A 26,192-nucleotide genomic window follows, 5' to 3' on the forward strand; every position below is an offset into this window, starting at 1 on the left:
ATGTTTGTTTATTTGAGCTCATACTGGTAATGATTATTTATCACCAGCTGCCAGTTTGATCACTTTAAAAGTCACACGTTCATCACGATTATTCAAAAGACATTTACCCATCAGCAAATATTGCGTATGGAATAGGAATCTACATACAATTTTATTTAAATCGCTGTGTGTCCAGTGACATTTATTGTGCTCCCTTAATAAACAACTGAATACGGGTGTTGCTGTGTGACTGAGATGGCCTGGTACAAAGAAGGTGAGGGGGGAAAAGGGACCTCTACTCTTTCAAGCTCTTTAGACAGCCTTCTGTGACTCTTGGAGAGCAGGAGCAAACCGTCATCCACAAGCATAACATGCTACCGCTCTCTGGTCCTCTGGCTTTGTTTGAACAAGTCCGATGTGGTGTGAAGAGAGCGTTTTGGAGCGCTGGACTCAGCCGAGCCTGGAACAGCTGTGCCTGAGAACTCGACGTCAGAGACTGCCACATCTCTCCACATGCACACACATTCTCTCTCTCTCTCTCTCTCTTTCTCTCTCACAAAACGTTCTTCCAAAATACATAATAACTTTCTGAGAGCGAGAAACTGCAGCAGTGGAAGAGCCAGAAGATTTTCTCACAGAAACCTGAAACCCTGCCTGTGATCAATACTGTAGCCTGGGATGATTTTAACCAAAGATTGCCATCTGGTGGCTGCTCATATATTCAAACTCTGGCCAAATGTTTTTGGACACCTGGTTCAACAGTTACAGATAGATACTGATGTTGGATAGATCACAATAGCGCGCCACTGCTCTACAACTTAGTGCAGGGCCGAGTGCAATACTTTAGCTGATGTTTGGGGATGGTGACCTTACCTTGTATTCAGTTGCTTTGAGTTTTGTTTCATGTTTCCGTGGGAAGACTGCACTTGGTTTAAGGTGTCGGTACTTCTGTCTGTCCAAAAGCATGTCAGCCAAGAGCTATTAAAAATGGTGTATAGTCAAGCTACCAAAACAGACATTTCTGAAGTTCAAAAGTTGTTGCAGATTGTCCTCAGTCTCGGTAGCGTCAACATATTAACAAACCAACAGGATCAAAGACACACTCACTGAGTTTGAACTCTGGAAGAGCACAGCTGGCCTAATCCTACACACCACGTAAGATGTGGGTGAACACCTTCAAGAACAAAGAAAGTGGAATTAGGACTGGCACGATACTGCGGAGTCCAGACGATTAGTTTTCTTTTCATGAGGAGGAGGAAGGATAAGACCAGTCCAGGATACGATGAAGCACTTCTTGACAGCAGACCTACAGTGTCAGCTTGACCTCACCCACCCATATTCAACTACAGTGGTGAGATGAGGACAAGGCAAGATAACACTGCTGACTTTCTGGGCATCCCTGAAGAAACGATGCACTCTTTGACCCCTCTCAAGAGCTGTGGTGCCAAGCTAATGAAGTCTGTGGCATTAGTGAAAGGAAACGCTTATGTTCTGTGGCACAACAATAAGCATCTGGGATTTGTGGGCAAAATGTGAGCTACAAGAACTGCACTGGAACCTTTGCTGGTTATCTGTATGCTATGGCAACACATTTATTTTGGACTCTGCAGATTTAGATCCAAGCCGTGGTTTTGCAGAAGGATTTGCGGACTGGAGGAAGATGAGATACGAGAAACGGTTATGCATTTGTACTTTGGTTTATGTAATTGGATGTGTGTGCCTCTGCACTCCTCTCATATATTACACTAATTTTCAGACTCCAAAGCTTGCTCTCGATCTCTCTCTCTCTCTTTCCCTCCCCCCATTGACAGTCGATGTGAAAAGACAGCGAGCAGTTAACCCTGCTTACATGAAAACACATGACTTCACCTCACAAAAGGAAGATATTCTTTTCCAGGGGCCATGTTTTATGGTCAGTGCTGAAGGGTGGTCTTTCCGTGTTTGGACTGCAGAAAAGAACTAAATGGTAACTAGGCAGGCTAATCTCCAGTATCAGTGGAACGGATCCGTGGTAGATCGCACTCCCTCGCAAGTGTGACCACAGATAATCCATCATCAGAAAAGCACCTTGACAGAAGGGGAATCTGCCAAGCGGTCCCCTTGACCTGCTCTAGCTCTAAGTCTTGGCAGTGCATTTACCCAGAACAAGAAACGTGATCCTTAAATCATTCATAATTAGCTCCTGCTCCTTTTCCTTAAAGCTTACTCTGTCATTCTGGAAGCTATTTTGTTGGAAATGGTATCAGGCTAAAAGTGGGCTACATGGATTTATTTTTCAAGGACATTTCAAGGGCAACTTTTATTCGTTCATTTATTCCAGTATTTCTAATCATGTCATGAAAAGGTATTCAGTTACAAATACAAATACAGTACCCGCGGCTTGCAAGCTTTAGGTTGTATATACGAAAAGGATCCAGAAGCCTACTGGTCTTACTCCTGTCCTTTGGTCTAAACGATACAGACATGTGGGACAAGATTCACAGACCAACCTAGGCTTCAAAACCTGTGTTTGGGAAGTAGTCACTCAGTCGGGGGAGAGGCTCTGGCATTTGATAGCCTCTTGTACCCTCACTGATCACATTAATAGGTACACCTGTTTTCTAATTTCAGTTTTTATTGGGTTCTTATACTGTACAGTTGCGCTTTAAAGTTCTACAGTTACCCACAGACAGGGACATATTTACACATTCAGAGCTGTTCTCCCCGTGTCCGCGTGGGTTTCCTCCAGATGACTGTGAGGAGTGTGGTGTGTTCTCCCTGTGTCTGCGTGGGTTTCCTCTGGGTGACTGTCTGTGAGGAGTGTGTTGTGTTCCCCCTGTGTCTGCATGGGTTTCCTCCAGGTGACTGTGAGGAGTGTGGTGTGTTCTCCCCGTGTCTGCATGGGTTTCCTCCGGGTGACTGTCTGTGAGGAGTGTGGTGTGTTCTCCCTGTGTCTGCATGGGTTTCCTCCGGGTGACTGTCTGTGAGGAGTGTGGTGTGTTCTCCCTGTGTCTGTGTGGGTTTCCTCCAGGTGACTGTCTGTGAGGAGTGTGGTGTGTTCTCTCTGTGTCTGCATGGGTTTCCTCCAGGTGACTGTCTGTGAGGAGTGTGTTGTGTTCCCCCTGTGTCTGCATGGGTTTCCTCCAGGTGACTGTGAGGAGTGTGGTGTGTTCTCCCCGTGTCTGCATGGGTTTCCTCCGGGTGACTGTCTGTGAGGAGTGTGGTGTGTTCTCCCTGTGTCTGCATGGGTTTCCTCCAGGTGACTGTCTGTGAGGAGTGTGTTGTGTTCCCCCTGTGTCTGCATGGGTTTCCTCCAGGTGACTGTGAGGAGTGTGGTGTGTTCTCCCCGTGTCTGCATGGGTTTCCTCCGGGTGACTGTCTGTGAGGAGTGTGGTGTGTTCTCCCTGTGTCTGCATGGGTTTCCTCCGGGTGACTGTCTGTGAGGAGTGTGGTGTGTTCTCCCTGTGTCTGCATGGGTTTCCTCCGGGTGACTGTGAGGAGTTTGGTGTGTTCTCCCTGTGTCTGCGTGGGTTTCCTCTGGGTGCTCCGGTTCCCTCCCACGATCCAATAACAGACGTTGATAGGTGGACTGGCGACTCAAAAGTGTCCCTAGGTGTGTGTGTGTGTGAGCCCTGGCACCCCCTCCAGGGTGCCTCCCTGCCTTGCGCCCAATGATTCCATGAAGGCTCTAGCCACACCGTGACCCTGAACTGGATAAGGGCTTACAGAGAATGAATGAATGAAATGTTTATTAGATCAATAAATCTAGGCACTTCAAATTAATTACTCTAACAACTCTCAAACTTTTCTCCCCACTCAATGCAGTATTAATTTCATTCATTCTATCGCTCAGTTTTTGGAAACAGGGTTGCTGTTGGTCCAGGTGGTACCTCGAAACACTGTGGCAAGGCAAGGCAGGGACACACCCTGGTCAGGGTGCCAGTCCACCACAGGGCCACCACAGGGCACCACACCTGTCCAGTCTGAATATCAGCTGAATAGTCAAAATATAGATGTATTGTGCACATTTCTCTGCACTTGGCAGAAATTGTTACATGACCACAGACAAGATAAGAATGTTTGGAAGAAGACTCCTCAAGTTTTAAATCCCTTTCCATATATACATTCTACAAAGATTTTCCATATTTCTGTTCATCGTAATAAAGTAAGCAGGAGGCTGTGAGGCTTAGCTTTGGCCTAGTTTCTCCAATGCACTGTTCAAAATCTTCAGTTCCTCCCTCATCTGGCCCAGAACGTTCTGGATCTTACAGGTGTTATCAAGGACCTCCATGGTGCAGGTGTAAGGGTCGTATCTGATGGAGAAAGGCTTCTGGATGGTGGAAGAATACTGGCTGTAGAATAAATAGAGCATAGGAGTTGAATTGCTATTTTCAATCCAGACCTCAACACCCAACATCAGTAGGTGACATCATTAACTTGTATGTGTCTGAATAAACAACATTTTCATGAAGAGTAGTGGCTGTTACATAAAGCTGGCACAAACTCATTAATAACCGTCACTTTCACATTAAATATTTGACAAGTTGGTGTCTACAAAATTTTGGCCACATGGTGTACATTCAGTCGCAGATTCTCACCTCATCTTGATCTTGGCGTCCTCAAAGCTCTGGGACACGAAGTACACAGGCTGGAAGGTCTGGTCCTGGTACGGCTGCACTGCAGTCTCTGCAGGGTTGAAGGGTTTGTATTCGGGTTCGTTGGAGAGGGCGTACTACAACATAACGCACGTAAAGGAAACATGAACTTGACGCCAGCCCAAAACATCAAAGACGAGGAGTAGATTAAAAATTATGGTCATCTATTTTTGTATAGGTTCTGCTCCATTAACTGGAAGGACTTAAGTTTCACCTCCAAAGCTGCAGCAGCATTAAATAAAGAAGGTTGTAAAATGCTGCTGACACTTAATCCAATACTTCTTATTCAGACAGACTTCATGTATTTATCTGTGATATTTTTGCAGAAATGCAAACAAAATTATAAAATATTAATGTGTGTGATTTATGTTTTACTAATGTCATGGTGGTGCAGCAGCTAGTGTCACAGTCACACAGCTCCAGGGACCTGGAGGTTGTAGGCTCGATTCCCGCTCCGGGTGACTCTGTGAGGAGTTGGTGTGTTCTCCCCGTGTCTGCGTGGGTTTCCTCCGGGTGACTGTCTGTGAGGAGTGTGGTGTGTTCTCCCTGTGTCTGCGTGGGTTTCCTCCGGGTGACTGTCTGTGAGGAGTGTGGTGTGTTCTCCCTGTGTCTGCGTGGGTTTCCTCCGGGTGACTGTCTGTGAGGAGTGTGGTGTGTTCTCCCTGTGTCTGCGTGGGTTTCCTCCGGGTGACTGTCTGTGAGGAGTGTGGTGTGTTCTCCCTGTGTCTGCGTGGGTTTCCTCCGGGTGCTCCGGTTTCCTCCCACAGTCCAAAAACACACGTTGGTAGGTGGATTGGCGACTCAAAAGTGTCCGTAGGTGTGAGTGTATGTGTGTCTGTGTTGCCCTGTGAAGGACTGGTGCCCCCTCCAGGGTGTATTCCTGCCTTGTGCCCAATGATTCCAGGTAGGCTCTGGACCCCTGCGACCCTGAATTGGATAAGGGTTACAGATAATGAATGAATGAATAATGTCACGGTGGTGCAGCAGTTAGTGTCACAGTCACACAGCTCCAGGGTCCTGGAGGTTGTGGGTTTGAGCCCCGCTCCGGGTGACTGTCTGTGAGGGGTATGGTGTGTTCTCCCTGTGTCCGCGTGGGTTTCCTCCAGATGACTGTGAGGAGTGTGGTGTGTTCTCCCTGTGTCTGCGTGGGTTTCCTCCGGGTGACTGTCTGTAAGGAGTTTGGTTCGTTCTCGGTGTCTGCGTGGGTTTCCTCCGGGTGACTGTCTGTGAGGAGTGTGGTGTGTTCTCCCTGTGTCTGCGTGGGTTTCCTCCGGGTGCTCCGGTTTCCTCCCACAGTCCAAAAACACACGTTGGTAGGTGGATTGGCGACTCAAAAGTGTCCGTAGGTGTGAGTGTATGTGTGTCTGTGTTGCCCTGTGAAGGACTGGTGCCCCCTCCAGGGTGTATTCCTGCCTTGTGCCCAATGATTCCAGGTAGGCTCTGGACCCCTGCGACCCTGAATTGGATAAGGGTTACAGATAATGAATGAATGAATAATGTCACGGTGGTGCAGCAGTTAGTGTCACAGTCACACAGCTCCAGGGTCCTGGAGGTTGTGGGTTTGAGCCCCGCTCCGGGTGACTGTCTGTGAGGGGTATGGTGTGTTCTCCCTGTGTCCGCGTGGGTTTCCTCCAGATGACTGTGAGGACTGTGGTGTGTTCTCCCTGTGTCTGCGTGGGTTTCCTCCGGGTGACTGTCTGTGAGGAGTTTGGTTCGTTCTCGGTGTCTGCGTGGGTTTCCTCCGGGTGACTGTCTGTGAGGAGTGTGGTGTGTCCTCCCTGTGGGTTTCCTCTGGGTGCTCCGGTTTCCTCCCACGGTCCAAAAACATGTTGGTAAGTGGTTGGTGACTCAAAGTGTTCGTAGGTGTGAGTGTGTCAATAAATGTCACCCTGCAGGGTGTGTTCCTGCCTTGTGCCCGATGATTCCGGGTAGGTCCCAGACCCACCCCGACCCTGAACTGGATTAGCACTTACAGAGTGAATGAATGAATAAATGTCACATAGGACACTGCTGGTTGGTGGATTTCTCTCAGCCCTACCAGCACACCACACACTAATTTTTCATTTTTATGTATAAAATGAAGTTGCATCTCACCATGAGTTCACCGTAGGACGACAAGAGGCCTGCTCCGTAAGCCTTCACGGCCCCGTTCTGCTTACACAACCCAAACTCCACAGTAAACCAGTACAGCTGTCGCAGAAAGTAAAGTCACATTAACTGGGTCACACATTTCTGCTCCATTTGTAAAAGAATTCTGAATATTTACATGCATGAAGCAGTTTCAAACCGCACATCCTTTCTAACCACTAGCAATTTTAAAATGTGTCCTTTGCTAACCCAGAATTTCTGCTGCATACAAACCATTTTCCCATATTTAAATTCCGCATTTACAGTATAAGTCCAAAATGTTGTGTACTCATTGTCCTAAATTATACATGAGCCTAAGGTCACGAGGTCCAATGCCAAGTGTGGACTAGAGCACAGTCCAATACGTTTGCGATGATTTTGAATAAAGCTTGTGACCTAAAACTAATCATCAAATTAGTGTCTGACCTCACTAGCAACTTCACTGGGTTGAATGCAATCAAATTCTCTTTGCACTGTTTCAGTATCTATTTTAAAGCATCTGTAAAACGTTCTAAAACTGAATGAATGCTAAGTGTGCAAAGGACCACATATCATGGATGTTATTCTAATACATGACCACTAGAGGTCAGCAAAGCGTGATGTAGATGTTCTTGTGTCGTTGCCCATGTGAGTGATGCTGTAACTTACTGTGGACAGTTTCTCAATGTCTTCATCCGATGCTCCCAGGGATGCGAGTCCAATCTCCTACAGAAAGAAACAGTGCAAGACAGGAGTAGTTAATTCCTGAAAAATTTCAATGTCATTGAAACCACCTTTGCGCTTGTGCCACCAAAACAGATGTGTCCCATCAAAGCATGAGCTCCACACGACTTCAGAAGGTGTCTGGCACAAAGGCAGAGGCAGCAGATCCAGCAAGTGCTTTAAATAACATTATGTTGGGTGTGTTTTTTTCCCAGCATGTCCCACACACACTTTGAGGCCAAGTCCACACCTTGAACTTTTTGTCCTGTACCTCATCCCTGCCTTTGGGACATACTACTGCCATTAAGGAGTGAACTTGCGCTGCTTGTCTTCTTCCCATAGAGCGTCCCGGTGTCATCTCTTCCTCAGACCAGGCCTCCTTCTTCCACTACTCCATGCAACAGTGCTGATGCTCACATGTCCATTGTTGGTGCTGTTGGAGGTGGACAGGGGTCAGCATGGGCACTCTGACCAGTCCATGGAGAAGCTTTGGTACGGTGTGTCTTATAATATCTGTCACAGAAGCATTGGAGACTCTCGCACCAAAACACAGTGACCACCACAGATTGGCCCTTGTCAAAGTGGCTCAGATCCTTATACTCCCCCATTTCTCCTGTATCCCACATCAACTCCAAGATCTGACTGTTCACAGGCCGCGTGATATATCCCACCCCTCGAGAAGTGCCGTTGTATCCAGACAATCAATGTTATTCACTTCAGCCCCCAGTGGTTTTAATGTTGTGGTTTATTAAAGTTTATTAAAATTCCAGAAATGGAAGCTGTTAAACATTTACCTGTGAAAACTGCGCGAACCCGTTGTCGGTGAGCATGGGGATATGTCCGAGCAGTTCATGGCAGCAGTCTCTGTTGCGACACAGGACGACAAACATGACATGGTCAGACCCTGCTGCTCTCTGAGTGTGTGAGTGTGTAACCTCTGTAGAGTGTATAAGGAGACTTACGGCTCTGGCGAGTGCATGGGGGCTGAGGAATGGCGAATGTACTGCGTGCACTGGAACACTCTGAACGCCAGACTCGCCAGAAAGTCGCGGGCAGACAGCAACCCGGCCACTGGACGCAGCTGAAAGCCTGTCCTTTCTGAAAACACGGGCGGCGACACCAGTCAAACTGAAGTATGACCAAATCAGCTGGTCATTTGTCTCTCTTTGCTGCTCTTATGGAAGGCCCCTTGTGGAAATTGTAATCGCATTCACATTTAAAAGCATTTGGTGAAGTTGGGTGGATCACAAGCACTACTCCATCTCTTTCTAAAGATACCGGATTACGCTCCATCTCTCCAGAGAACACAGTTCCACTGCTTCACAGCCCTGTATTTGTACCACTATTTCCCATTTTGTTAAAGCTTGGTAAATATTCATGAAATGATTTGGGGCGCTCTGAAGACGCTGCACTTTAGTGTGCACTGTTACAGCAGCAAAACTGTTCCACACATTCTGTCATATGTTCACAGGGACATTACAAACAATTTCCACAGTAAAATATCTTCATCTCCAGGATATCAATAGTCTGTGTCTTTAGTGAGCCTTTCAGATTTTTGAGACACTTTGAAAATAAAGAGATAATATCCGCGGAAGGAAGCTAAACGTGTAGTTTTTCCACGGTATGGAAGTTGTGTTCGTATTTGAATCGATTGTGTTCGTAAATGAATCGATTGCTCATCCTTGGTGACCCGGATGTGTATCTGATTTTTTTTTCCACTCGTATTTTGGTTTCTGAATTTCGTCCATCGAATTTGAGCAATTTTTTTGAGCTTGAATTTTTTTTATCTGAAATTATTAACCTTGAATAATAACGGAAAACGTATTCTTGAAAATTCACGAGTTCAATTCAAGAGCAATTATATTCAGACACATAATTTCAGTGCTACAAATTCAAAGGTGGTAATATTTCAAAGTCTAATGAGACAGATTTGCTTCCATAATTTTAGTGCAGCAAAGGAAGACAAACTAGCATTGATTTCAGAACCTTTTTTAAAAGAAGTAATCCCCAGCCTGACCTTATTATTTCATATTTAATATATTTGTGCATTAATTGGTTGATGTTACCTTTCAGGAAAGCTGACACATCTCTGAGCTGAGGAACGTTCTCCTCTCCGTATCCACACTCCCTCTCCAGTTGCTGCAGCCCGTCCAGGAACTGTCTGCAGGCGTGACTCGGGTAGATAGACGTCAAGGTCCTGTACACTTCTCTCCTGCCGAACCATAAATATGATACATTCACAACAGGCCACAGAGCGGAAGTTTAATCGGAGCCTTACTTGTTGTCGGCTGAAGGAGACTTACCAAGTCACGACCTCTTCTGGAGTATACTCAACATATGGGAGTGGGTCACCACTGCAAGACATAGAAGGACACATCAGGTATTCATAAATGTAGGGTGACCAGACTGACCAATTAAATGTCTACAGAGAAGGTTATCGACCAATAACGGTAGCTCTACAGTCAGACCGTCCAATCAGAAGATTTTAGGCTGCAGGCACCACGCCCCCTTCTCACTCAAGCGAACCAATCGGAGTAGGGGAAGGCGGGACTAGTTTGTGAACGAAACTTCTCGAAGTTCTATGTAAGCTCTAGAAAAACAAAATGCCGGACGTTTGTGAAATTGCGGCCGGACATTTTTTTAAGTCTAAAAAAGAGGACGTCTGGTCACCTTACGTAAAGGTCTCTGTAGATGTTCTAAATATCAGCATTTCCAGGAGAAACCATGTATCTTCATTTGTTTTGGACATAATCTGAAAACAGGAGGTGTCTTAAAGGTTTCGACGGTAGTTTTCATGGGTCGCAGCTGAGGTCACACTATAGAGTAGACGCCATTTTGAGGGCGAACTCATTACTCACACCCACAACTCAAATAAAAACGGTTATTTAAACCTTTCTGTTGTTTCTGTCAACACTTATGCATCACTTATACATTAAAATGAAAGAAATATACGTTTGGATCCCTGACCAATTTATCCACGTCACGTTTTTAAACAGCTCTCTTCGTCTGTGTCAGAGAATAGAGGAGCTATCGCTCACTAAAGGGTGCCTTCGATATACAACGCACTACATGAGTATTTTTATATCTATTTTATTACCAACTGTGCCCTACACAGGATATAGAGAGGGATTTGGGATTCGGCCTTGGCACTACTTTACTGTTCAGCTCTGGTAAACCACCGGTGGTTTCAAACGTGTAATTTTCACATTCTCCGCTTCATAACTTTCATATTGTATAAGATATATGCAAGATAAAAGTGTCATATGAAAGCTGGAACTATCCTCTTTCAGTTGGAGTGGTTTAATTTATGTAAATATTAAGAAAAATAATGAGGAATCTGCCTCAAACAAACCATGTGCAAAAAACGTAATTCTGAAAACCTTTTTTTTTATTGTATATATTTTTGCTGCAATACTTTTGAACGGCCACAAGAGGGCACCCTAAACTCTCAAATAGCTACACATCTCGTAAGTCCATTATTGCTTGTTAGAACCTAATATTGTCACTGAGGCTTGTATATGATCTGTGACTCCGATTCGGTCACAGACGCGGAGAAACACATTGGAGTCACAAGGGTTTTCCATTAGATCCAATGGTTAAATGCAAAGTAAGCATTTACAAATCACCTACGGTGACTTTTTTAATTAACTATAGTAAGTATTCATGTTACTGGTGGGATGTAGTTAGTCTCAGCCACAAGCGAATGGAGAGACTGATACTTTCAGTGCATTAAATTGGACTCACTCTAAGTATTCGGCCATTTGCATTCTGATTGGCTCTCTTCCTCTGTTTAACGAGGCCTGCCAAAATAGCAGACCTGTGATTGGTCCTTTTGTGCACCAGTCAGATTACTCTTCCTGCAGTAGTAGGTGGGTCTTGACCAGGTTAATTAGTGGAAGGTACCAGACTCTGACACTGTGACACTACTTTACGTGATTTTAGAAAAAGAAACAGGTGAACAAGGTTAATACAAGCCCTGAACAAAGCCGACTACACCCACAACCCCGTGTTCCTGTCCTGTTGTGTAGTGATTAATTGCTGGGACAAGGGTAAGAAAAGATTGGGAATAATGTAGTGTACTTACTGTTTGTAGTTGAAAGCTAATTCAGCAATGGCGGCTCTTCTTTTTCTGTACTCTGGATCACTGTATCCCTGGAATGAGCCCGGACACATGCTTCAGGGTCAAGTCACTGGGATCTTTGTTTTGTTTAAAGCTAAATCTTGGACGTAAACAATGTGCGGCCATTTGCTTTTACTCACGGGGTGATCTTGGTCGAGATCGGGGTCATACTTCGTAATCAGATGATTGCATTTGTCCAGATCACTGATCTTTCTTGGAAACCACGGAACTAAAGCAAGGAAAGAGATTCCCATATTTTAAAAAGAAAAATACACTTTCTAAAAATGAAAAACAGAAGTTTCACTTCGTGACCTTAGGCTCATGTGCAGCTGCTGCAGAGCATCTCATTCCAGTTCTCGCATCTACACAGAGCGAACCGTGCTGTCACAAACGTTTCTACACGCACCTTTCTCGTCCTGGACTAGCCGCACGTCGTCTGCGACCCGTTTTAAAGAGTTGATGAAGATGTCAATATCGGAACTGTGCACTTCGCACTTCAAGAAGAACTCCAGGTCGTCTGGGGAGCTGTTCTTACACTTCCTGCTCGGTCGGCTCTCGACGTGGAGAAGCTTGGCTTCGAAAGTCTGAATCATAGAAAATAAAGAAAAACAAACAATGAGGTCATTTCTTATTTCTTTTATATTGTTCACTTTAGGGGCGGCACGGTGGCGCAGCAGGTAGGTGTTGCAGTCACACAGCTCCAGGGACCTAGAGGTTGTGGGTTCATTCCTGCCCCGGGTGACTGTCTGTGAGGAGTGTGGTGTGTTCTCCCTGTATCTGCGTGGGTTTCCTCCGGGTGACTGTCTGTGAGGAGTGTGGTGTGTTCTCCCTGTGTCTGTGTGGGTTTCCTCCGGGTGACTGTCTGTGAGGAGTGTGGTGTGTTCTCCCTGTGTCTGTGTGGGTTTCCTCCGGGTGCTCCGGTTTCCTCCCACAGTCCAAAAACACACGTTGGTAGGTGGATTGGCGACTCAAAAGTGTCCGTAGGTGTGAGTGAATGTGTGTCCGTGTGTTTCCCTGTGAAGGACTGGCACCACCACCAGGGGGTATTCCCGCCTTGTGCCCAATGATTCCAGGTAGGCTCTGGACCCACTGCGACCCTGAACTGGATAAGCACTTACAGATAATGAATGAATGAATGTTCAATCTAGTTTTCTCCACAGTCATGGGTTGTTGCCAGGGCATGCCCAGTAGGACTCCCACAGTCATACAGAGTTCCACCCCCATAGGAAGGTGAAGGAAAACAGTGCTTCCTGAGAGACAGGTGAGTCCAGCCATCACTTCTTTTCAAGCTGCAGATAATACACTGCATGGTCAGTTCAATATACACGAGGAGGACACTAAACATCCAGATCTGTCACATCAGCCCACCCATTCATAAATTGAAGCCACTCCTGGCCTCAGATGACTACGAATTATGTTATGTTTTAAGACTGTGTGTGTAAGTTTTGGTGTTTTTGCTCCTGGGCTTCCCCTAAAGTTCATTCATTCATTCATTCATTCATTCATTCATTCATTCATTGTCTGCCCTTATCCAGTTCAGGGTCGCGGTGGGTCCGGAGCCTACCCAGAATCACTTGGTGCGAGGCAGGAACACACCCAGGAGGGGGTACCATTTCCTTAAAGTTGCAGAGTGTAATTAAATTGTCCTGAAATTAAGAGGTCAAGGAAGGAGGTCTTCCTCCAGAAGTTACATAGTGTATTGTCTGCAGTGCTGATCCTTGAGTAGCAATGACAGAGGCTCTATCTCCCTATTATAAGTCACAATGAAGCATCACAATTATTTTAAAGCTGTAATTTCAAGGTAATAATTCTACCTAGTGCTCCTTTAAGGACAATCTCTGTGACACTAAATAATTCAACTCCTCAGTTCAGTTCTGCTGGAGTTGTTGAACCCTATGTCCACTCACTGTCCACATTCACACCTCATTCCCTTGTAAACTCAGAGACTCATGTGTAGCTGCACTGTGTGTTGTCCTCTAGTCCTTCATCGGTGGACGCAGGACGCTGCATGTTTTCAGTTGGTGGACTGTTCTCAGTCCAGACACTGAGGGGTTTAAAAACTCCAGCCGCACTGCTGTGTCTGATCCACTCTACACCAGCACAACACACACTAACACACCTTCTCTGTGGGAGTCCTGACCACTGAAGAACAGGATGAAATGAGGAAAACAAAGTTAGCAAAGCAACAGATGGACACTGTGTGTGTGTGTGTGTGTGTTATACCTCAAAAACTTTGCCGGCCTTGAAGAAGCCCGCGTTCTTGTCGTTCTTCAGCGCAAAGAGGACGCTCAGAGTGACTTTCCCGCTCTTCTCCTCAAACACGAAGCTGTCCCCGCAGAGAGAGGGTCCCGGAGATGCGGAGGTGCTCTCTCTGTCCCTGCGCGCGTCCTCGATCAGGCTCCTCTTTCTGCCCGGGAACGCGCTCTGGCTCGCGCTTTCCGTCTTCATCTCTCTCTCTCTCTGTGTGTGTCTGTACAGAGCTGTGATCTCGCGCTGAAGTGCCGCTGCAGATTCACACCGAGCTCGTTCACAGCGCATGCCTTTTATATACAGGCGCGCGCCAGCAGCGCATTGAAACGGATGAGCGTGAGATGCGTTGGCTGCGTCACTGTGGTGTCGTGCGTGTCGCTTTTGTGAGAGAGCGCGGATTCAGATTCAGACCCCCGCGAGAGCAGCGCGCGAGCGAGGCGCACAACGACTTTTTAATTGGAAAGACGGAAAAAAAAGCAGGAGTGCGCTGTCCAAGGTACTGACCCCAACTCAGTCCGCCACTGGGATCAGTCTCAGAACTAGAGGAAGATCAATAACAATAACAATAATAATAATAATAATAATAACTGCAGTGATTAAATCGATCAATAATGAATCAGCTCATGAATAATGATTCATTATTTATCTGTTTATTTCCTTTTCGTTCATAATCATACACCATTTTATTATTGTTATATATTTGTTAAATATTTTTTGTTAAATTAATCTGTTCATGTTTATAAATATTGATAAAAAACATAAATAATCGCAACTAATGTTTAGAAAGGTTCTAAAAGCCATAGCTACGATAATACCACCACCAATTTAATAATAATAATAATAATAATAATAATAATAATAATAATAATAATAATTGGACCAAAACACAAATAGTTACAGTTATGGAATAATAATAATAATATTTTGCTTCTAATAATGAAACCACAGCTACTGTAAATACACAACAACATTAAAAAAAATACAAACAAATCTAGGTATAAAGCAAATATATTATTACATATTTATTACTAATAAAAATATCTTGCTAGAAGTTTGATAAAACAATTACAATAACAACAACAATAAAATAGTCTACCACCACAAAATAATAAACACAGCAGCACTACTCCAGCTACGATCTGTTTTATTTGTATTTGTTTTTATTGATACTAATTTATGATGATGTTTAACATTTTTAATATTATTTTAAATGTATTAATGTGGTTAATGTTTGATTAAGGAGTGAGAGACACAGTTGTACAGAGTAAAGCTTTATTGGAAACAAACTGCATGCATACAGCTTTTTGTACTTTGATAGATAGATAGATAGATAGATAGATAGATAGATAGATAGATAGATAGATAGATAGATAGATAGATAGATCATTATAAATAGAATTTTCTATCTGTTGGTGCACTGTGTTAACAACTCAGTGTCGATGACTGAATGAATAAATGAACAAGTGAATGAATGAATGTAACTGCACAGGACTCACTACATTTTAGGGAAAGATCTCCTTCACCTGTGTGTCCCTTTATCTCACCTTTATTCTGAGTGGAATCAGCTCTTGTTTTTATTCGTAACCGTCCTGAGCCCTAATCTCAGCCCTCTCCCTCGGTAAGTGGACCCTGAAGAGAAGTGACGACCACAGTGTGGACTGATCTTCTGTGGGAACTATACGAATAGTGGAAGCTAAAATGTGTCAGAGATATTAGATACAAAAAGACACAATGCAAATCAGTCTTTCTTTTTTAATAGATTCACCTCCCTGCCACAAGCAAGGGTTATGATTATCGAGTACAACAAATAGCGAGGGAATTAAAGAACTGACTCTGAAAAGCTTTTTGATGAGCACTGGTTATTTATCTCTAAATTACAGGCACCTAGAAAGCAAAGGGGAAGTATTTCTACCAGAATGACTAGCGTATTATATGTCTTTCTCTCTCTCTCTCTGTCCCTCTCTCTCTCTCTCTCTCTCTCTCTGAGTGTATGGTGCTTTTAGCTTAACTGAACAAGCTTCAAAGGCACTGCGCAAACATTAAACTCTCAGAACTGCGTCACTGTTCACCGGGGAATAGCCTTGTCACTGTCATCTCGTTCTACTCCATCTTCCGCAGAGCGCTGCACAGAATTCCCACCTCACCTGAAACAGAAAAACGTATATTATGTATAATACAGAAGTACAGGGTGGGCCATTTATATGGATACACCTTAATAAAGTGGGAATGGTTGGTGATATTCACTTCCTGTTTGTGGCACATTAGTATATGGAAGGGGGGAAACTTTTCAAAATGGGTGGTGACCATGGCGGCCATTTTGAAGTCTGCCATTTTGGATCCAACTTTTGTTTTTTCAATGGGAAGAGGGTCATGTGACACATCAAACTTATTGGGAATTTCACAAGAAAAACAATGGTGTGCTTGGTTTTTATTAAAATTTTTGTAAAATACTGGCAGCAGAGTTCCTAGGCATTTACCGTATTTTTACAGGAACACTACTCTATTTCAAATTTACAGCATATTACTGTAATTGAATAATACAATAATTTACTGTAAATACTGTGATTTACAGTAAAATACTGTAGCAGAGTTCCCAGGCATTTATCGTATTTTTACAGGAACACTACTGTATTTCAAATTTACAGCATATTACTGTAATTGAATAATACAACAATTTACTGTAAATACTGCGATTTACAGTAAAATACTGGCAGCAGAGTTCCCAGCCATTTACCGTATTTTTACAGGAACAGTACTGTATTTCAAATTTACAGCATATTACTGTAATTGAGTATTACAATAAAATACAGTAGCAGACTTGTTGTAAATTTATAGCAATTTTTTACAGTGTGTACAAAGATAAACTGTCCATTGAATAAAGCCTCAGTGAGGACCTTATGTCATTTTTCTAATAGCTGCATTTGTTGAGGATATAAAGGGCACATTATGCGACTCCTCTACTTTTAAGATGCACCCATTGCAAACACAATCATCCAGTTCATATGTTCTCTATAGAAAAGCTGTGACGGTTCCACTGTAGGTGGTTTTATTTCAGGTTTTTCTCACAACCTCCGAATTAAACGCTGTTAATGAGTGGCTGAGTGCTGATCTAAAACAACACATACTGCTGATGCTGTCCGCCAGGATCCTCAGTTGCTGAGTGTTGTCCAAGACCTCGATGCTCTGAGTGTATGCGTTGTAGCGCACAGAGAAGGGTCGCGGAATGGTTGCGGCGTACTTTCTGTAACATTGAGGAAAAACACTGCATGAATCAGGAGCAGATTATGATTCTCTGGTGCCCAGCTTTCATCACTGCTTCCTCAGAGACCTCATACCTGACTTTCTCTTTGGCGCTCTCAAAGCTTTCTGCCACAAAATAGACCGGCTGGAACTCAGTGATGGGGTACTTCTGCAGGCAGGTTTTCTCTGGTTCAAAGGGCAGGACGTTGGGCTTCTCGGTCAGTGAGTACTGCGGAGGATAAATGAAGTTCATTACATTACAATCGTTCAGTGCCTTGCTCAAGGGCACTTCAGCCCTGTTCCTGGGGATCAAACTGGCGACCCTCTGGTACCAAGCACGATCCTCTAACCATTAGCCCACGGCGGCACCAAGTAAACGACATGTGTGTGATTCATACAAAAATGCATTACATGCATACACTTTCATAAACACTTCATAAAACATGAGTATAGGACAAGTTCCATAAAGCATTAGAAGATGGGTTTGTAAAATCATAGACAGAAAGCTCAGTATGTTCTTATGGACAGTGTGAAATGTGTGTTATGAAATGCGACATCATAAACTCTGTATAAATTCAAGTAGTTATAATGACTTAACATCACATGTACAGGCTTATGCCATGATTTATAAAGTACAAAGCTCTGCACTGTAAAAAATTGCTGTAAATTTACAACAAGTCTGCTACAGTATTTTATTGTAATACTCAATTACATTAATGTGCTGTAAATTTGAAATACAGTAGTGTTCCTGTAAAAATACGGTAAATGGCTGGGAACTCTGCTGCCAGTATTTTACTGTAAAATTTACAAGAAATATTTTACAGTGTGAGAAATAGCTTCTGAATGCATTTACAAATGATGATCCTTGTAAAAACTAACAAGATGCTCTCATTGATTGAAAAATGACTGATTTTTCCTCAAACTGATAAGGTACATTTTTAGTGGATGCCAGTGTCTTATCTCAGATTTTTAAAAAGTCTCGCCACTGAATAATTTCCTCTAGTTTTGTTTTATTGGATCTGTGCAAGTGACTGATTTTCTTTTCTGTCCTTTTCCCACCTCCCTCCCATTCTCCTGTTACCGAGAGGGTCAGTGGTTATGGGGTTTGTAAGATATAGGAACTATAGTAGTAGTAGTGCAGCAGTGTTTTATTTTTAAAACCCCAAATAACAGAGCAATGAGATGTGAAAGGACCTGGACGTAAAGATGTTGTAGCAAACCAAATAAAACATGGAAAAGGCAAGAATACACATATAAAGAGATGACTCCTTCATTAAAACCAACTACGCATTGACAGTCAGTGTACAGCAGCAGGTTTGTGGATCAGGGTCAGCAAGGAGCTCTTTTTATTTATGCTATTAAAGTGTAACAGAAACCCCTGCCAGCTCTAATAGAGTTTAACGAGTGAAGTAGAAAATGCTTTGATGGATATTTTTGTCTCTTATTGTCATCCAGGTGGAGCAGATCTGATTATCTAATCCACGGAGGTGAGACTAAAAGAGGTGAGGAGCTAGGAGCATCCCAGTCATCTTCCAGATGCTGCACAGGCAGCTTCAATGCTCACCAGTGATGTCGTGCGGAGGCGCACTCATCAGGAAGTGTGGTTCATCAAGTGTGGTGGGCACTTGTGGGTCAGTAGTGCAGACTTCCTCTGCCCTTCTGTGCGTGATGTAACTGGATGAATCTGATATAAGTCCCCCAGTGAACCAGTAACCCACTCCCCCAGCTCCATCTTCCCCCAGTGACACAATGAACCTGGGCTTTAGGGCTGAGCTACTAACCCACTGTTTCTGGGCTTAGCAGGAGGCCAGCTCTTATGTCTCACAGGCTTTAGTTTCAGAGTCAGGAAACAAGAGGGATTATGGCTCCAAATTAAGGTGAGTCATGATTGGTGAATAGAGTAGTGCCTCACATTATATGGCTTTAGACGACATGCATAAATCCTTCTAATGCCAGTTGTAATAGCTAATAAGTTCCATTTAGCACCAACACACACACTCACACATTCACTCACACACTCACACCTACGGACACTTTTGAGTCACCAATCCACCTACCAACGTGTGTTTTTGGACTGTGGGAGGAAATTGGATCACCCGGAGGAAACCCACGCAGACACAGGGAGAACACACCACACTCCTCACAGACAGTCACCCGGAGGAAACCCACGTAGAAACAGGGAGAACACACCACACTCCTCACAGACAGTCACCCGGAGGAAACCCACGCAGAAACAGGGAGAACACACCACACTCCTCACAGACAGTCACCCGGAGGAAACCCACGCAGACACAGGGAGAACACACCACACTCCTCACAGACAGTCACCCGGAGGAAACCCACGCAGACACAGGGAGAACACACCACACTCCTCACAGACAGTCACCCGGAGGAAACCCACGCAGACACAGGGAGAACACACCACACTCCTCACAGACAGTCACCCGGAGGAAACCCACGCAGACACAGGGAGAACACACCACACTCCTCACAGACAGTCACCCGGAGCGGGACTCGAACTCACAACCTCCAGGACCCTGGAGCTGTGTTTAATTATTATTTAATTATTATTGCATTTCACCATTGGTGGAAAACGAAAAAAAAATCACAATGAATCTGTAAACTGATGTTCTGTTTATTAAAGTTGCTATGGACTGTTATTCTGAAATATTTTCAGGTTAATTTTTACTATGCATTCTTGCACAAGTACATCTGCAATATATGAGGACATATCTGAATATGATTAAGGATTATAATGTGTGTTATGAATGCAGAAAGTGTTTGGTCCTGAACACAGGCAAATGCCTTAATGAACTGACCTTGGATCTGCTTTATCTACGGTCAAGGAAACTGATAAAGAACTTGAGTCATGGAATTTTAAGTTTATATTTAAAGACAATTTTATATTTAAAATGGTTTATTCACATTATATAGATATATGCCCATAACAATGCAGATTATTTAATAATTATGAGATCTCCTAACAGTGTTTCCCTAAGTCTACGTTTGGGAAAAGGTCTTTATTGATATATGCTTGTTCCAGGGCATGAGAATCACACATATTCTTACTTGCAGCTCACCAAACGATGAGAGCAGACCTGCTCCATAGGCCTTGATGTCATTGCCTTCCTTGCAAAGGCCAAACTCCACGGTGAACCAGTAAACCTGCAAAACACAGCACAGTGATCCTTTGGTTTCTCAGTTAATAGAACAATGATTCAATGTTAATGTCAATGTTACTGTTTACAGTTAAGAGAACAAAAATGGCTTCTTGGAGTAAAGCCATATACACATTCATTCATTCATTGTCTGTAACCCTTATCCATTTCAGGGTCGCCATGGATCCAGAGCCTACCTGGAATCATTGGGCACACGGCAGGAACACACCCTGGAGGGGGCGCCAGTCCTTCACAGGGCAACACACACTCACACATTCCCTCACACCTACGGACACTTTTGAGTCGCCAGTCCACCTACCAACGTGTGTTTTTGGACTGTGGGAGGAAACCGGAGCACCCGGAGGAAACCCACGCAGACACAGGGAGAACACACCACACTCCTCACAGACAGTCACCCGGAGGAAACCCACGCAGACACAGGGAGAACACACCACACTCCTCACAGACAGTCACCCGGAGGAAACCCACGCAGACATAGAGAGAACACACCACACTCCTCACAGACAGTCACCCGGAGCAGGAATCGAACCCGCAACCTCCAGGTCTCTGGAGCTGTGTGACTGAAACACTACCTGCTGCACCACCGTTCTTAATTCTTAATCAACAGTTTCTCAAAAACTGAAACTCACCTCAATGATTCGGTGGAGCTTTACTCTAGGTCATCATTCAGAAGAGCACCACACCTATATAAGCCATTCTAGACAACTGATATAACACTTCTCAGGGTGAAACGGACTGCATCAGCCTTATAGAGGCGTATGTAGGTTTATGTCAGTTGTCATCGAAGTCTTGTCTTGTACATTTATGAATGAGCAGTAGTGCATATAGTATATTGCTACCAAACTTCATTAGAGGAGTTAACTCTCAAATAGCGCCAAAAAATCCTTTCTTGAAAGCCTTATTTTTATGAGTGTGTCATACTCACAGTGGCAAGCTTCTCAATGTACTCATCGGGGGCAGACAAGGAAGCCAGGCCGATTTCCTGATCAGAATGAAGGTAAATTATTGATTAATATCATGTGATGTACCTTGCGTCATACACTTTAATGTATTTACGTAAAAATGCCACACCTGTGAGAACTGAGCAAAACTGGGGTCAGCGAACAGAGGAACGTGTCCCAGCAGCTCATGGCAGACGTCTCTGAAAAAAAGTTAGCTGTAAAGCATCTCTTAGAATGGGTTTGTCTCACATTCACTTACTCACTCATTCACTTACAGTTAGAAAATCCACCACAAGGGGAGCTATTTGGCACATACTCTCTTACATTTATGGGCTGTTCCACAGGTTGGTGCCGCTCTGTGCCCTTATTCATATCCGTATGGGTGTGGTGGACTAGTTATCAGATTTCCCTGCTGGGGGTGGTTTCCAACCCCACTCCGGATGTTACATAGTGCTGTTTCTGCAGTGCTGAGCTCAGAATATCAATGACAGGAACTGTATTCTGCCTATTACAGCTCAGTGGAGCATCACAATTTCGAAGCTGTAATGCTTTAAATGTTATTACATAGTGTTCCTTTAATTGGAATCTAGATCTGTGTATGACCTGCTTTTACACTGAAGTCAAATGACTTGTGTGTTTATATCTGCTGTATGTGATTGTTGTATGTAAGTGTGTGTGTGTGTGTACTCACGGCTCTGGTGTGTACATGGGATTGGAGCCATGCCGGATGTACTGTGTGGAATGGAACACGCGGAAAGCCAGACCGGCCAAGAAGTCGCGAGAAGACAGCAGCCCAGCCACAGGACGCAGACGAAAACCAGTGCATGCTGGGAAAAGCAGGACAGGCCAAATGACTGTGTGTGCATTTGGAAGTTCAGGAGAGAACTTCTATTATCTCAGCTGTATGTCTAATGTACAAATATTTACACACACACTGAGATTTGATCTTTTTTCCACGAGTGTATTGGTGAGTAACTCACACTGCAGGTAGCGGGAGACGTCCTCGAGCTGGGGGATGTTGTCCTCCCGGTAGCCGCAGTACTCCTCCAGCAGAGGGAAGACCCGGTTGTGCTCACGGCAGGCGTGAGTGGGGTACAGTGTCTTCAGCTCTCTGAACACCGTTCCCCACGTGGCCTTCTCCTCCTCAGTGTACTCCACACGCGGGATGGCCTGACCACTGCAGGTCAAACAGAAGAAACGTTCTCACAAGGCAAACCTCTATAGTCTTCAGACACTAACACCGTCACTAACTGTTATTACTGTACCATTAACACTAATCCAAATAATTATTCTCAGCGGTTTTATTATTAGGATCACTACGAGTCCTGATACATACACATACATAATTATTTAAGTATAAAGCAGAAGTATAAATGGCAAAATAAATATTAATATCACCATAAATGAGCAGATATCATCAGGGATCATCACTGATAAACAGTAAAGACCATAAAAGTAGTTCACATTTTCACATATTACTGCTGCTACCATCAGTTGTAGTGATAATATTTAACAACAGTAAAAATCTTATATGGTTTGATTTTTTTATACAAAATAAAACAATATTCAGTATTTAAAATACACTATAGAGGAGACTGCAAGTTTAATGCATTGTAAAAGGAGTAAACTACAAATATTATATAATACACAATCATTATTAATAAACAATTATTAAAATTGTTTTGACTATTATTTTTTTTAATACAAATAATAACAATAATAATACAATTTGATTCTTCTTCTTTTTATTATTATTATTGTTTTCATTTTGTTATTAAAATTATTACTACCACTATTAATAATAATAATCATCATAAATAATTAATATTGTTATTATTAAGATTAATATTGTTACTAAAACCAGCAATAATTAAATTGGATTACTATTATTATAGTTTTGTTTTTTGTTATTTTTTTGTTTCTTTTCTTATTATAATTATGTATAATGATGTATTATTATTATTATTATTATTATTAAAGCAAAAATCATTAAATATTATTATTATTGCTACATTATAAAAAATAAGATACTGATTGTTTTCACAGCCCTTTTTAATAAAATAGTTATTTACAATTTCTTCAATCAACAACTAAAATTACAGACATTTAAAGGGGATTCAGTGATTAACACATTAACTACCGGAGGAAACAAAAAAACAGCTCAAACATACGCAGAGGATTAAATAAACAGGCAGAGGGTGAATGTACAGGTCCAGGACAGCGTTTCGTAAAGAACTGTGATGGAGCTGCAGTTTTACTGAGTCCTAACTCTCCTAAGTAGGGATGAATTTGTAAGCTTGATGTCCGCAATGTTTGTATGTGTGTGTGTGTGTGTGTGTGTGTGCCCCCACCACTATGTAAATGCATGTTTCCGTGGTGGGCGTTTCATTGAGCACTCCTGGCCTTTGTAGTGTGATGGGAATAATGAAGCTCAATTATGATGACAAAGCTCTAGGAGCGGCCGGGCACCCAGCCCCTCTAATTTCCCCCCTTTTGTCGGCCCGGGGCTAATTTTCCATAAAAGGCACACAAAACAAGCCTGGGAAAGAGCTAGAAGTTGTGCTGAGCCTCGTATGGCAATGTAGGTGAGAGAGAGAGAGAGAGAGAGAGAGAGAGAGAGAGAGAGAGAGAGAGAGTATTGTGATCAATAGTTACTGTCTGTAGTTATAAGCGATGTCAGCAAATTCCTTGCGCCTGGCCCTGTAGACCGGGTCGGTGAAGCCCTGTGAACGACAAGCACAAGACAGTTGGTCTGGGACTAAGACAGACCTGGAGCTCAGCTTCCGCTCTATATTCCTGATCTTTCCACAGCCTTTGACTGTTGTTTCTCATCTGTGCTGGGCTCAGTGAAACAGTGAAAGACATATTCAAATGAGGCCTTTGTAGAGTGTTTGCTGCTTATGATGAATGCATTTGGGTTTAATAGTGGCTGGAAAGGGTGCAATTATTTATAATTATAGGGCCTCAATTAAAGTGATGACATCAATTTGAGGCCGCAGAGCGTTTCCATTAGAATAGAGAATGAGGCTGGACCATCATCGTGCCCACCGTCTTTTAGCAGCACACGTGTGAAATACGCATCCCTCTGAAACTCACCCACACACAGGACCACAAAGTAAAGGCAGTCTCTCTCTCTCTCTCTCTCTCTCTCTCTCTCTCAACCTTGATCTCTTGATCTCTCTATGCACACAAAAAGTTTTTTTCTACCTTAAAAGAGATATATCTTCTTTCATACACCTTAAACAAAGATCAAACTAATCCATATATTCATACATTATCTGTAACTCTTATCCAGTTCCAGGTTGCGGTGGGTCCGGGTGCCTACTCGGAATCACTGGGCGCAAGGTGGGAACACAACCTGAAGGGATTGAAAGTCCTTCACAGGGCGACACACACACACACTCACACCTACGGACACTTTTGAGTCACCAATCCACCTGCCAACGTGTGTTTTTAGACTGTGGGAGGAAATCGGTGCACATGGAGGAAACCCACGCAGACACAGAGAGAACACACCACACTCCTCACAGACAGTCACCCGGAGGAAACCCACGGAGACACAGAGAGAACACACCACACTCCTCACAGACAGTCACCCGGAGGAAACCCACGCAGACACAGGGAGAACACACCACACTCCTCACAGACAGTCACTCGGAGGAAACCCACGCAGACACAGGGAGAACACACCACACTCCTCACAGCCAGTCACCCGGAGGAAACCCACGCGGACACAGGGAGAACACACCACACTCCTCACAGACAGTCACCCGGAGGAAACCCACGGGGACACAGGGAGAACACACCACACTCCTCACAGACAATCACCCGGAGGAAACCCACGCAGACACAGGGAGAACACACCACACTTCCCTCGTGTACCAATAATGAAACCAAGCAAATAAAAAAAAAAAGTAGCACCTGAGGACATCTGGTGCCCAAAGAAATTACTGCACAGTAATGTGTCAAAGCCAGAGACCAGAGACTTTTTCAACATCAGGAATGTATACGAAAACCCTAACAATTAAATACAGTGCAGAAAATTCAGTATTTAATTGATCCATCTTCCTGCCTTTGTTACTGCATCCACTCTTCTCTGAGAGCCTTATTTTCAGTTAAATCAACTACACACAGTGACTTACCGGGTGATCAGCATCCAGCTCAGATCCATAGCTCAAAATCTGGTTGGCGAACCGGTCCAGGTCCTGGATGGTCGTGGGGAACCATGGGACTATTAAAACCAAATGATACACAGTGATGAGCCAGGGAACATTTAAATTGTTTCAGACTCATTACTCACATACAAAGAACCCTTTAAAGATGCTAAGCACCTCGTGGCCCTGGAGTCTAACTCACTGACTCACATTTAGCAGCTGCAGATTCTCCACAAGATGGTGCTATTAGTGCTTTTATATCAATTATTGGTGCTGTATACGAGTGGTGTTTAGCATCAGTGACCCTGAGTGCATTTGTAGTTCCTTTATGAAATCTTTGTCCGGTGTCCTTTTAAATTTAGAGCTGTTCTGCACATATTAGGAGCTTGAAAATCTGGACACGAGGGCATGCTAACACACTAACTGAGAATGGCAGGAATGAGAATGAGCTTGAAGGAATCTGTAATCTGTACCAATTGTGAGCAGGAAGTGGTGGAAAATAACATTGTCCAGACCTCAGGCTGAGAGGCAGAGTCTTGTTGTAGCGTGACTCGGAGGGGGGGTGGCCATCTGGATTTATGACAGATTGAAGAACGTGGTGGTCCGGTCGTCTGTATATATTACAGATTTGAGCAGTGTGGTCTGGCCTGAGGCACATGGGACACTAGCTAAAGACGGCCTGGTCAGGACCCTGCTGACCCAGACTTGCTCTGCCATGACCATAAATATCCCCAGCCTCGCTCTGTGTTATCTTACCATACAGAGACACATATTGTCTTGGGGTCTTTCTGCTGAGGGCTGTGGACTGAGTTACTGTCCTCATTTTTCTGACTTGACATGATGAGTCAAGTTCAGGGGGCTTTTGG

At 43.8% G+C, this 26,192-nt stretch overlaps 2 protein-coding genes across 2 annotated transcripts in view; both read right to left on the reverse strand.

Annotated features, from left to right (window-relative positions):
- Nucleotides 1–2,301: 2,301 nt before the first annotated feature.
- On the reverse strand, nucleotides 2,302–14,010 carry th2 (tyrosine hydroxylase 2). Its single transcript, XM_066668070.1, has 12 exons — nucleotides 13,786–14,010; nucleotides 11,969–12,146; nucleotides 11,703–11,791; nucleotides 11,527–11,594; nucleotides 9,746–9,796; nucleotides 9,509–9,654; nucleotides 8,405–8,540; nucleotides 8,237–8,306; nucleotides 7,389–7,445; nucleotides 6,708–6,803; nucleotides 4,557–4,690; nucleotides 2,302–4,310 (listed from the first exon to the last, which is right to left on the reverse strand). Exons 1-12 carry the CDS (start codon nucleotides 14,008–14,010, stop codon nucleotides 4,145–4,147), a joined length of 1,416 nt encoding a protein of 471 aa, XP_066524167.1. The 3' UTR covers nucleotides 2,302–4,144.
- Nucleotides 14,011–15,080: 1,070 nt separating this feature from the next.
- The window catches only part of pah (phenylalanine hydroxylase), a gene marked incomplete at its 5' end in the record, with an annotated part of 12,301 nt that continues 1,189 nt past the window's right edge, over nucleotides 15,081–26,192 (reverse strand). The window contains 10 exons of the mRNA XM_066668888.1: nucleotides 15,081–15,956; nucleotides 16,938–17,053; nucleotides 17,148–17,281; nucleotides 20,122–20,217; nucleotides 21,157–21,213; nucleotides 21,303–21,372; nucleotides 21,864–21,999; nucleotides 22,153–22,349; nucleotides 23,828–23,895; nucleotides 25,315–25,403. Coding sequence (XP_066524985.1) covers nucleotides 15,913–15,956; nucleotides 16,938–17,053; nucleotides 17,148–17,281; nucleotides 20,122–20,217; nucleotides 21,157–21,213; nucleotides 21,303–21,372; nucleotides 21,864–21,999; nucleotides 22,153–22,349; nucleotides 23,828–23,895; nucleotides 25,315–25,403 — 1,007 coding nt within the window. The remainder of the gene's footprint in view (nucleotides 15,957–16,937; nucleotides 17,054–17,147; nucleotides 17,282–20,121; nucleotides 20,218–21,156; nucleotides 21,214–21,302; nucleotides 21,373–21,863; nucleotides 22,000–22,152; nucleotides 22,350–23,827; nucleotides 23,896–25,314; nucleotides 25,404–26,192) is intronic.

This window comes from Hoplias malabaricus, chromosome 4, assembly GCF_029633855.1.
Source record: "Hoplias malabaricus isolate fHopMal1 chromosome 4, fHopMal1.hap1, whole genome shotgun sequence".
NCBI lineage: Eukaryota > Metazoa > Chordata > Actinopteri > Characiformes > Erythrinidae > Hoplias > Hoplias malabaricus.